We start from the raw sequence: 13361 nt of genomic DNA, 5'->3' as shown, positions 1-13361 counted from the left end.
ATTTCCAAAAGCAAAATCCTGCACCAGGAACATGGCAAGGATCACACCAACAGGTTCCTTCCATAAAGTGGGTCCTGTAGCCCATAAGACCTCCCGAAAGTGTGCTTGATACAGCATCAGTTAGGAGCAGGCAGCTTTCAGAAGTGGTCTAGCAAAACCTTCAGCCTCACTGACAGAGACAGGCAAAACTCTGTAGTTGGAAGCACTGTGGGCACATTGCCAGCTAGTCATGGATCCTGGGTCAGAGCTCATCGCTAAGGGAGATTTACCCTGTCAGCTGCCTGTCAGACTGAACTCCAGTGCTTTCATTGCTTGGCTTGTAGCTGCTGGGTTGTCGGCTCAAGGGCCATTCAAAGTGCGTACTGCCAGCCTGGTGTTTCCCAGTGGGGTTGTTTCGTGGCTGCTCAGGCATCAGCAGTTCTCTTCTACTCTGTAGGTGATCAGCGTAGCAGCAGCAGGAGCAGGAACAGAATCTGGGCAGTGTCCCCAGGGCTGGGTGGCAGAAGAACTTCGGTGTTACTGGAGGCCTCTTGCAGGGACAGGCAACCCTGAAACACTGATGTTCTCTGCCAGCCTGTTCCCTGAAGTGGATCTTCTGTGGAGCACAGCAGGCCTTGCTCCAAGCAGAGCCGTCTCCTGTTGACAGACTGAGAGGCTTGGTTGAGGAGGACAGCAACAAGTCCAAGTTTTCTGAAGGCTTTTCTGTTTGCAGAGCTGATAGTGACTACTTCACATCTGTCATGCTTCCTAGTGGTTGGTAGTAGCAGCTTTCAGATGATTGTGGACTCCTTCATAACCGGTCCTGGTTAGCTTTCAGATAATCTTAGTCAGTCATTTCTTCAGAGATGAAGAATCCTGCATGTTTCCATGGAAATTTCTCAAAACGTGGTGGTAGTTGCTCTTGAGCTACTCCTCTGTCAGTGCTCCAGTCTGTTCCCTGTCTGTAGCAAGACATTACAAAGTCTTTGAAGTTTTCTGTATTTCTCTCATCCTCATCTTTGTTGCAGTGGAGGAGGATGTCAGCTGCCCTGTAACAAGTATCTGTGTTACAGATTACTGTGTTTCTGCATCACCTGCCACTGCATTTGTGTACCTCTCCCTTTCTATTCCCCCTTAGCCAGGGAGCTGTTGTGCTCCTGTCTCAGCAAGGTACCAAAACAATTGCAAGGCTAGTTGAGCTTTCCTAAATACAGAGAAGGACCTACCTACAGCAATGTGGTTCAGAACTAGTTCTGGTGTTCCCCTCAGTTCTTGAGGAACTGTGGGATTGTTACTGCATCACCTTCAAGGGAGGAAGGTCCCAGCTGTTTTCTAGCTTGTCTTCTGCTCTGTTGGGACAGGTGTCCTGCAGAGCAGCAGGTGCTTTGCTTTTGCACAGAGTGAAGCTTGTGCTGATTTGTGCCTCTGATTTAGGGGGAAACACATGTAAGGACTTTCTGGGCAATTTCTTTCAGTATAAGTAGGCTGGTTAATTGACATCAAACCTAAGATGTTCTGTGGTTTGAAGGAGGGGTTTTTTAGTTTTTTTTTTTTTTTTCCTCTGGCAAGGCTTTAACTTGAAGAAAAGAGTTTCATTTTCTTATGCTGGTTATGTATTATGGAAACACAGTATTCCCTCCCTGGAGAGGACTTCCTCTGTAGTAGGCTTATTATGACTATCGTAGTTATACATATCTGAAGGATCGGGTATTACTTTCCTGTACTCAGGATTAAAGTGTTCTGCTGTCTGGTTTGCTGCATGTTATGGGGGGCACTTTGGTGCAAGTGAGTACTTGGTTTTGTTGCAGTAGTAAGCAAGCTAGAGAAAAAGCAGAAATCCTCAAAGTGCAGGGAAACGCTAATACTCTTTATATAAAGCCCATCTACATCTCTGATACACTTCTGGCACATGAATAATTATAGAACTTAGAGGGTTGCTTGCCATAGTTGTCAGATTCCCAAGCTTTGGTCTTTTTTGCTGTGCCACAGGTGTAGTCCTGCTGGAGTCAGTGACCAACGCCTGGGCACAGGAATCTGTGCAGATTAAGTTCTAGAGTGAAGGAAATGGCAGCTTACTAAGCAGATGCTGCGGAGGGGTTTTGCTGGCCAGTCTTGGGTGTTTGGTGCGCAGCTGCTGTTACTGGTAACAGAATGAGAAATCATTTCTTAAGCTTGCTTTGTGCAAAGTGAAACTTGTGGTCATATCAATTTATCAGAGCCTGAAATTATTTCTCTAGTTGTCTGTTTGTGCTAATTTAATATGTTTAATTTTTAGGACACCTCTGCATCTTGCTTCTGCGAATGGCCATGTGAATGTTGTTACATATCTCGTAGAAAACAAGTGTAAACTAAATCTTACTGACAGTGATAACAGATCGCCACTGATGAAGGTATGTGGAATATGTTATGCTCTTTCAAGTGGGGCTTGTCAACTGTGCATTAAATGAGAGGTGGCTGGTAGGATTCTTTACACAGCTCTGCATAGAAGCATGCATCTGGTAATCAGCGTGGAATAGGCTTATGTTAGCTCAGCTTTGAAGGTGCTCTTATTTTCCAGCATTGGGAAGCTGGGGCAATTGTAAGAGAGTGCTGGAAGTTCTTCCTTTTTTGCGTGTTGTTCCCAGGCTGTACAGTGCCAGCAAGAAGAATGTGTAGCTATTCTGCTAGAGCACGGTGCCAACCCACACCTGGCAGATGCTGACGGCAACACTGCCCTTCACCTTGCTGTCCGATCTCCTAATACAACTGTAGCGGGGCTGTTACTTGAGCATAATGCCAATATTGATGCTCGGAATAAGGTAAATTTTTGTATTTGTTGAAGAAGTTCTTTCAAAAAGTTGTATTAGTATTTCTCTTGTAGGGGTTTTTTTTTCTTTTATTTTTAAATTTATTTATCTGCCCTTTCAGGAGGGAAACACTCCGCTTATTCTTGCTTTCTCTGAACATCATGAAGATATAGCAGAGTTTCTTCTGCAGAGAGGAGCTGATGTGCATGCTCGAGATCACTGTGAAAGGTGAGTGGTTTGTCAAAACTCTGCATGGGTCTCTTTAGTATTCTTTAGGTTTGATTAATCGGAGGCATGAGAGTGAGCTCTGAAAAAAACCCAGGGAGCCACATAGCAGCTATTTCTGTGTGACTTGTGAAAGCACATCTGCGCTTGGCTGTTGTCATACCTCAGTGGGTGCTTTCCTCGTTGAGGATTACAAGAAGGCATTGTCTGTGGTGGCCCTTCTGGCAGGAAACATGCTGTTAGCTCAGCAGCACTGCCTCAATTTGAAAAAACATCTCCTGCATAGTGACATAGTTTGTATGTGAGTGTTGTCTATGTGGAAGCTTTGTCTGAAGATTGAATGTTTGGTTGTTTTGACTCCCTCTTGCATTTTATGGTTGCTCTTAATATTTAATGAAAACTGTTTTTTCTTTTGCTCATTCAGTAATGAGGAAAGTAGTTTTTGAGAGCAAACAGGAATAAAAATAATTACAGTGTCTGTGTCAAATGATCTACTTAATAACATATTTTTGGTGTTTCAGAACCCCACTTATGACTGCAGCATCTGGTGGACAGCTTAATTTAATAAAAGTTCTTCTTCGATATGGTGCTGATCTTTTCCATAAAGACACTAACGGATGGACAGCTGAGGATTATGCTGTTACTCATGGATATTCTAGGTAAATTTTTGACTTTATTGTTAGAATAGGTTGTCAGTTGTCAGTGTGGCTTTTGAATGTTTTTGGTAATAGCAGCAAGGTTTAACGGTGTGTTGAGAGCTGTCCTGAAGCTGTGCTCAGTGACGTCTTCTGATACGTATCGTTCCCTGTGTCTAGTATTAATCTGGATGTTGAAGAAAATTTCCGCCCCGAATTGTCTGTTAGATTTCAAGTTTTGATGCTAAACTTGCACCTGCCCAATACAAACTCTAAAACATGTCTGTATCCTACAGTTATCCAGATGTAGAACGTGGCAAACTGAAATGCATGTCAGTCCTCTCCTCAGACCAGCACCATTGTCCTTACTGACTTCCACTACAATCACCAGGAACTACCAGCCTTTTTTTCCCGAGATCTAACATATCCCTTTTGTTAAAATCTTGAGCAGTTTCACCCCTCTTATGGATAGCTTTGTACCTGTGCGTATCCCTTCTCTAAGGTGGTTATGTGTGCTTAACAGCTAGGCTGAAAATATTGTGCCGAGCTGGAGCTAATAGCTTCGTAGGTATGGCTATGCACCTCTAGAGTGAACATGACTGTGGTGAATATTGAAGTAGGTAGTAGCCGTGCAGTAAGTTCTGTGTGTATTACTCTCAGTGAATGCATACAAGCATATGAATTCGTACGGCTATGAATATGTGTAGGGTGGATAAGTGGCGGTTAACTGTTCTATTAAATTGTATAAGCAAGTATGTGGTTGTTTTTACCAAATACGTTTCTTCTCTTTCCCTATATAGTCTTTGTAAACAACTGGTGTCATATGCATTCCGGGGAGACAGAGACGAAGGTGGTGCACAAGGCGACACAGTACCTGGCATTCCTCACTGGGCCAGAGGTGCTGGCGTGACATTGGTGCACCTGCTGTGGACAGAGGAGGTAGGATCTTTAATCACGCAGGAGCTCACGAGGAAAATCACTGTGGCCTTTTCTTTAGGGGTTTTGTGTTGTCAGCGCTCACTGTGTTCGCCGTTGACTTTAGTGGAGGCATCAGGTGGGGTAGCGCAAGAAGCTTTGTGAATATGCTGACTTGTTGCTGGTTGGAGGTGCTTCTTGTCAGGGGTGAAGGCAGCTGCGGTTTGTGTGCTACGGGCCCACGTACCGGGTTGTTGTGTTCTGCCTGACAGATTGCCCATCTGTATAGGTTTTCATACCGAGAGAGAAGGGAGACAGGGAAGGAACTAGGTGAGAGTGGTTTTGGTTTTGGGGTGTGTACTTGTACTTGTAGATGGCCATTCAGATTGTGAAAACAAATTGCAAAAGGTTCATCCTAAAGTAGTTGTTCATCTTCCTGTAGTTGGGAAGCAACAGATGAGTTAGCAGGACTGTACATGTCTTGTTAATTTCCACTGAGTTTGTGCAGTGGTGTTTTAATATTTTCACCTGCACTAAGCTGCTTTTAGTGAGTTGTCTTATTTCTTAGCATCAGTTACGATTGTTTCTGTGTAGGTGCTGTAGAGACATACTTAGGAAAAATCATCTTGGAAAAGTCACTTGGTTAGAAACAATAATGCAGCTTCTGTGTGTACTGTATCTTCATGGACATAGTTTGATTTCCAGTAAAAATAAATAACATTTTTCTTCTACTTCCAGTAATTTTATGAAATAAACATTAAAAAGTCCATATTAACTTGTGATCCAGAAAAACAATTGAATTGCCTTGTTATCAAAAAATTGGCTCCTTCAGTGATTTCATTTTAAATTAAAAAAAACAACAACTCCTTAATTTTTAAGATCCAGTCTATGCTTATGAGCTCATATAGCCCTAGAGGAATCTTAGAAAACTAATCTTTTAATATAGATCGAACTTCTTGTACTTTTACATTTCAGGCCCTACAGTGGGAAGTGCGGCGAATGAAGAGACGGGACGCAGCTTGATGCAAGCAAATGTCAATTTATTGTACAGAAGCACGCGTTTTTATACACTTTCAGAAGCTGCGCATTTTAAACAGATTGGTTCTTGAAGCTAAGCCTTGCATACTAGGCAATCCCTGATTGGTGGTTAACTACCAGCAATTAACAGCAAGGTGTTACCTTTCCTTGGCGCCATCCTTGGCACCATCCGTCTCCCACTCCCCTGTGCTCTGCAAACATGCCCCATCATGTTAATTGTTGTCTAGACAAGCTCGAGCACATTCCCCTCAGCTAACTGATTGCCGCGCATGGTCCTAGTTTCCAGCCCGCTCCTGCAGGGAAGTTCTATCCTTTCTGGTTTTTTTAAGGGTGTTACATCAGAACTTTGTGGCAAATGGGCAGCAGACAGTGTTCAAACACAGTTTATTACTCCTTTTTTAAATATGTCATGAAATATGAGCAAAACACGGGATATTTTTCCAACTTCACTTTTCCCAGATAGGGGAATTTAATTTAGAGCCAAACTTCGTTCCTTTGACTTAGGAATAGTTATTTTGATCTAGTCAGCAATGTGTAAAGTTTCTGGATAGACTGAAGGAAGATGCAGAGGTTTTTATATTTTATTTTATTTTTGGAAAGGGCTTGGTACAGGTAGTTTAATCAACAAAATGTTGCTTTTACCCAAACAGCACTCTGTGGCTGCCTCCTGTGCACCTAGATAATTGCTGTGGTACCACATTGTGATGACTGACAGGCCTGGGTTATTTTAAAATATGTGGCTTGAAGAATAATACTGTTGTGTGATTCCAAAATTAATATGCCCTCAGGGAAATATGGGTTCTTGAACCAAGTGATTTGCTCGGTTCCTTGAAGACAGTAATACTACTAGCATAAGTCCACAATGTTATGGGAAATCCTCACTTGAAGAGGCATAGTAAGTGTGAAGAGAATATTTATGTGGGTTAAGGACTTGGGAGGAGAAAGAGTGTGCTGTGTTCTCAGACTGTTCATAGTAGGGCTTGTTTTTCTTGAGTAGTACGAATCTTTTTCTCCTTGTGCTCAGTCTCCTGGAAAATGACCCCGGCCTGTTGAGTGAGAGGGATTAGTCGCATGCAGGGAACACTTGGTGGCATTGATTCTGCAGTCTCTTGCTTGCATCCACAAAGCACAGGTCCTGCATCCTGAGTCCCTTTTATAGGCTGCAGTAAAAGCTTTGAAGCCCCTGTTAGAGGAGAAGCTAGACTGATCTTGAGACAACGGAGGAATACCCACTTTGAATTCTTTGTTTTAATCTTGCTCTTCATTCCTATTTTTCTGGGATCTTCAATGTAGTCCTTCCTCCTTTTGCTACTTTTGCACTTGTTGAACATTGTTCAAAATACTTGCCTCTAGTGAGCAAGTCGGTATATTTAAGAAGTTGGCTCATGCTTATTTGAGTGTTTACTTTTTGTCAGAACATGAACCTTTTTGTTGATGACAGACAGACTTGCAAAAACCTCCAAATGAATGGCTTCCACCTCTAGCATATCGAATGACAGACTTTTCAGATTTGAAGTTGAAATTTCTTTGGCAAAAAGTAATTATGCATTTTTTCTAAAAGCGAGGGTTCAGATTTCTAGTATGTCTTCAGTGGCAGCTTTTTTTAGCTGCTGCACTGCGTATTGGTGTATTGTTCCTACAGAAACCATTGGTTTTTCGTCATAGAGCTCTTGGAAAAGAAACGAGTGATATCTGCTGTATCACCTTTTAAGAAAATTGAGAAATGGAGAAGGAATGAGAAACAATCTTGAGGTCCTTTTTTTAACTCTTACATGTGTATTTTTGATAGGAGTCCTCTTGGCACATCCATTCCACGTATTTGTGGTAACATCAATATAAGCAGGACTCCCTGTTGCTCTGAGGCAAATGTTATGGCCTTGTCACACAGACATTTGGTGTTGGGTAGCTGCAATAACAACCACACCATTCATTAATATAAAAAATAAAATTTTTCTAAGTAGGATGGGTAGAGCAGGCGGATGGTGATTTATATTCTAAAGCTTCTGTTCCACAACATGTAGACACGCGTACACACACAAGCACACATGCATGACACACACCAGTCAGTGCACCCGTTCTGGTCCAGTTGTGGCCTGCCCTATAGCCCTGGGGGAACAGGGTATTCACTCTGACTGCTTGTCAAGCCTGCGTTCTGGCTGGTGGCATAGCTTCTCTATGTGAACAGTTCAGCATGGTCAAATCAATATATGCAGGGCTTTTACCTTCAAATTGAGGTAGGAGGGGGCTGTGTTTGCATCAGGCACCATCTGACACAACTGGCTAGCATATCTCCAAAGTTTGTTGGCACCTACAGATTTTTGGGATGCTTAGACGGAGGGATTTTAAGTGTGCCATACGTATAAAACACTCTACAAATATGAAGGAATTGCATTGGCAGTCAGTGCTGGGCAAGGACTAGTCAAGCTGAGAGAAATACAAAGTTGGCAGTACAGTAAACTTCCAAGAATCTGTTTCAGTGTTTCAAAATATTGGAATATAGGTATTTTACAATGGAGCAAATAAATTTACACTGTTTGACACTGTCCCTTAAGAGTAGAGTTCTGTAGGTTGTCATAGGTTTGGCTTCTACTTCTTGTAACTGTAGAGTAGGCTGATGGTCACAGTACATTCTCCATTGCTATAGCTTTGTTAATGTACTGGTTATGTTTTCCAAATTTCTGGGAATTCACATTTATTCTGGCGTCCTTGTTTGGTCTGTCCTTGACATGCCTTTCCCTAAATGGATATAGGAATGCCACAATCTCCTAGCCAGACATCAAGAACAGGAAAACCAAAGAAAGGTATTCTATACAGTAGCATTTCAACTGTTGTGTTGTGAAACATGTTGTGTGATGTACAAATACTAACACACCTGTGATGTTTATTATCTTGGAGGTCTCTATTCTGATGGTTTTGGTTTTATAAATTAGGTTTGAGAGCAGGCTTTGGGTGCTTTTTGTTTGCGTGTTTTGCACGGGTCCTTTATTACTGAATTGAGTGATTGCTTTGTGTCATTAGTGATAATAACTAATATTAAAAAAAAAATATGCTCTTCTGTTACTCCAAAATGAAAATGGACTTCTATTAAATTAGAAACAAGTGATCCCTAGATACTACTTTTCTAGATCCCATTTCTACGGTAGGGCATCAAGATCTGTCTGAAAACTAGCTCATAAACTTTCTCTCTTGCTTTTTAAAGGAGAATGGGAACTGGTTTTGATCACTGCTTAAAGTTACTATCCATGGAAAGCTAAAGTTCAGATAACTTACTCAACATGATATGCCCTTTGTTTTCTTTTCCTTTTAATGATTTTGTCTAAGACCTCAGTTTGGCTGTCATCATACAACTTTATGGAAGGCCACCAATCTCCTATTTATAAGCAACTTCATTTTGTGATGATAGTTAACGAGAACTAATTATCGAGGACTTGAGGAATGCTGAAATAGATACGATGTGGAGGCTCTATTTGTTTTTTTCCTTTCTGTCCTGGGAATTGAAGAGACCTTTTATTTCATCTTAGTTGTTGATAATTGAGAGGTTTTCGCACTCTTCAGGCTGGATTCCTAGAATTCGGGTTTCTTTAGTACATCAGTGGTGTGCTAGAGTGCGCTATTGTTGAATTTGCAACATGTGCATCTGGGCCACGCTGCCATTCAGAGGGATCTTGACAAGCTGGGTAAATGGACTGTCAGGCCTGTCTTAACAGAATTCAACAAGGGCAGATGCCAAGTCCTGCACATGGAAAGGAACAACCATTTGCTACAGCACGTGCTGGAGCTGCCTGGCTGGAGAGCTGCTTTGCTGGGAATAGCCAGAGGGTCTTGGCAGAAAGTGAGCTGAGAATGAGCCAGCAGGGTGCCCTGCCGGCTGAGAGGGTTAACGGTGTCCTGGGCTGTATGAAGAGCAGCATAGCCAGGAGACTGAGGAAGGGGATTGTACACCACTACTTGGCAGTCCTTGGCTTGTGTCCAGCTCCCTGGGTATAATTTTGAGCCCCCAGTGCAAGAGAGAGTGGTCTTTCATCCGTGAGCGAGTTCAGTGGAGGGCCATCAGACTTTGCCAGCAACAGGACTCCTTGCCTTTGGGGGAGAGACTGGGGGAACTGGGCTTGTTCAGTGTAGAGAAGAGATGACTTTGAAGGGGACCCAGCAGCAGCTTCCAGCACATATAAGGAGAAGACAGAGACAGGTGCCTCCCAGTGGTGCGTGACAGGAAGCAAAGGTACAAGAGGCATAAATGGAAACAAGAGAATTTCTAATGGAATGTGGGCAGCTTCACCATGGTGAGAACAGTAAAACAGAGAGGTTGTGCAGTCTCCCTCCTTGAATGGTTCAAGATCAGACTGGAAAAAGCCCTGTGAGCCTTATCTGACCTCAGAGCTGAGTCCGCTTAGAGGAGGCGGTTGGCTGAGAGACTTGCCGAGGTCCCTTGTGACCTGATTTATCCTGTGATCCTGTGTGCCAGTTGCTTTCTTAACATGGATGAAAGCTTGGAGCGTAGTATAGAATGCCCTGGTTACGCCTGTTTTGCCTGTTGAATACCCTTTTTGGTGCAGTGTAGAGAAGTGCTGGAGATTCTTCTACCTGAGGATAAGCTTTAGATCTTGGTTATGCTTTTTGATGTTTTTTACCTTCTCAGGATAACCTGTAACTGGGTAGAGCACCAGCTAGTATAGTATATAAACCAGTAAAATCTCTGTCAATAGTGTGTGCTTGTGTGTGCAGTATGAGTACTTCAGCAGTTCATTTATTTACTGTCTTGCTAAAGCACCAGTATTTTGTTAACTGTTTACTAACACAGCATATTCATGCTATGCTGGGCTTTTTTTAGTTTAGAGGTAGTTCTTAAACCTTTAGTTATAAAAGTTCAAAGGAGATAAAACTCTAGTCTTTTTTGCTTTGTCAGTTCAGTGTGACTTGAAAAAGCAGTTGTTTGGAAATGCATGCATTCATTCATGCTGTCTTACGTTAAGTTGACTCCCCAAAGTTTCATTCTGCTATGACATGTAGAGTTGTCCAGGTTAAATTTTTGTATATGCTGGTTGATTTTTGGCATGCCAAATCTAATTTCAACATGTCAATTAATGTTTGAACAGCAATAGACAACTTGTCACAAGGAGACTCAATCAGGTAAGACTTTAAACATACCCAGCACATACCTGAGGAATAATTGGAGAGACACAGTACTCATTTTGCTTTACTTTTTAAGAAGCTTGGAGAAAGAGGGGAGCGATGTCAGTTGGCATACTTCTGAGGAAGAACTCGATTTTTCTCCCAAGGTATGGTGTATTTACAGTAAGTGTCCTGTAAAAATAAGTGATCTGAAGGCAAGTTTTCTGGGGGATTGAAAGAAACTACAGTTCTAGCCAATATTTTTTTCTCCTTAGAAGCAGTCTCTGACCTGCCAGCCTTTCTTCTGCTGTGAGTGTTTCCTAAAAGACCTGTAGCTGTGGCAGATCATGCACCAGATTTGTGGTTTGAGACAAAAGAGCAATAGGCGATGAGATAAACCACCACAGTTTTATTTGTTCTTGGTCATTTGAGTCAGATTTTAAGTTTATAAGTTACTAATATAACCTGTTCTGTTCTTCCTCAAACACTGTTAATGTTTCCTGTAAATTTCGTGATAGAATCCTAACCAATAAAGGGCACTTTTAAATGAAGATGTACTGAAATCCTTCATCACCTAGTTCTCCTTTCCTCCTCATCACTTACTCAAGAGTGCTCAGCGGATGAGTTACTCAAATGGGTCATCTTTTTTTCTTCTATTGAGATGGCATTCTGTGCTTGCATGTAATCTCACACTGCATGTTTTCCCTCTTTTTTGAATGCTTAGGTAGTATTCTTTTTGTCAGCTACAGGCTCTCAGGCCTATTTTTTTTGCTAGTGTTCTGAAGAATAATTAACTTCTGCAGTGATGTCTGGAGCATCTGTTCTGTTGCTCTGGGATTCTGCAGCGATGAGAAACCAGTGTTCTAGTTCAACCTACTCTGTAATACTGGAGGTGCAAGCATGTTTAGTTTTAACATGATTTAATTTTCTTGCACTGATTTAAATATAAATTATGCATTTTTTGGCATGTTTTTGAAATTTAAGGATATTCTGGTAAGTGTACTTGCAGGGACTAATTAATGCATTAAACCTAGGGTTCTTAACAGTTACTTCCCTTGTGCACACTTGCAAGTAAGCATCCAGAAGCTGCGATCTTAAATATAACTGAATTTTACTGAAGTACTACAAATATTAAACCCAGATTTTTTAAAACTGCTATGCATGTAACCATAGTTTTGGAAATGATTTTCAGAAGGGTGCGTGCATGGTATTTTGGGGGTGAAATACTCACTGAACTGCATATGTGAGGAGTGTTTTTGTAGTTAGAAGTATAGGATGGAGCCAACACCTGACCACTATCAAAAGGACAGCCTGATTACATTTAGTGTTCAAGATTTGATGTGACCAAAGGATTTGTTGTTGTCGTTAGTGTTCTAAAAAAAAAAAAAAAAATTATTTACAGAAGCTGCAGAAGCCAAATTTGACATGGTTAATGAATGTTTCCCAGCAGTTCAGGAAAAACAGTAAGCTATTTGGAAAAGATTGCCTAGTATACTAATACATAAAAGTAGATTTGCTAAGTAGTTTTTTAAACAATACTTTTCCTATGGTAAATGAGAAAAGTAGCATTTTGAAAACACAGCACTTAGGCATTTCAGAAAACATAAGTCATGTTGTTAAAATGAAGGTATTATTCCCCTCCTAAGCCTTTGTCCCTGGCCAAGTCCTTCCTCCATCCTGCCCATCCTTGACTTGGTTCCTTTTCCAGACATTCTCAGATTACTCCATTAATCTGGTAACATTCCTGTTGCCATTTCCATAACTCCTTTTGTTGTTTTGACATAACTGCCATGTCTCCAAAGACGGTGAATAATGAAGTATCTTGCAAGTCAGTATCAAAGCAAACTGTCTTTCAAAATCTAAATAATTTGCAAGATAAACAAGGAAGTTGGAACAAGAAAAGCATGATTCAAGCGAAGTTTCACAGAAACAATGACTCCCTTTTTGCAGAATCTAAGATGACAAACTGGAAAAAAGAGACACCTCAGCTTCTCTCAGATAGTTGTGGTCTTAAGGAGAAAAAGTCAAGCTTCAGTAATGGCTTTGAAAGTGATAATAGTTCTTTGTCACCAGGAAAAAACCCAAGGCTTGAAAGTCAAAGACCAAACTCTGTCTTTCTTGAACATGTGGATGATGAAGATACAGAAGAAGAGCAATGTGAAGTAGATAATAAAGTCTGTGAAGCACTGAAACAAGGAAGTGAACACTTGTGCTTGAATAGGCATGAAGAAAATGTAAGAGCAGCATTTCACCCAGGCACCAAAGTAAGTTATATAAGGATGATTCAATCACAAAGGTATTTTCTAAGGGTAATAAAGGTAAGAAACAAAAGGTAAACTGGATTTCTGTTAATATTTCACGTATATCCATCTTTTGATCACCCTTTTTTTATATTAGAAAATGCCTTTACTCCTAACCAAAGCAGTTTCTTAGGTATAAGAATAATATTGGGCAGTATTTTCAATATTTTTTTATTGGTTGCAGTGGTTTTGCAGGAAAACTAATAGGCAGTATAATTTTTCTGAAATAAATTCATTTTTTCTTAGTTGTATGTACAGTTTTTATCTGTCAAGATTTATTGCCATTTAGTAAAATACCTGGTGTGATGGCTGAAAGTGAGGAACAAAAAAGTTTGAGTAAGATTGAGAGCAGGAAGTTAGTGATTTTCCTG

General features: G+C 41.1%; 1 protein-coding gene across 1 annotated transcript in view; it reads left to right on the top strand.

Annotated features, from left to right (window-relative positions):
* Positions 1-13361, top strand: part of LOC130159841 (ankyrin repeat domain-containing protein 30A-like) — a 42051-nt gene that overhangs the window by 3246 nt on the left and 25444 nt on the right. Inside the window, 7 exon segments of the mRNA XM_056361877.1 lie at positions 2255-2369; positions 2604-2777; positions 2887-2993; positions 3512-3649; positions 4426-4535; positions 4538-4564; positions 12443-12954. Coding sequence (XP_056217852.1) covers positions 2255-2369; positions 2604-2777; positions 2887-2993; positions 3512-3649; positions 4426-4535; positions 4538-4564; positions 12443-12954 — 1183 coding nt within the window.

This window comes from Falco biarmicus, chromosome 16 (genome assembly GCF_023638135.1).
Source record: "Falco biarmicus isolate bFalBia1 chromosome 16, bFalBia1.pri, whole genome shotgun sequence".
Taxonomy (NCBI): domain Eukaryota; kingdom Metazoa; phylum Chordata; class Aves; order Falconiformes; family Falconidae; genus Falco; species Falco biarmicus.
The sequence above is the reverse complement of the archived record's forward strand: the minus strand, read 5'-3'. Positions and strand labels throughout refer to the sequence as shown.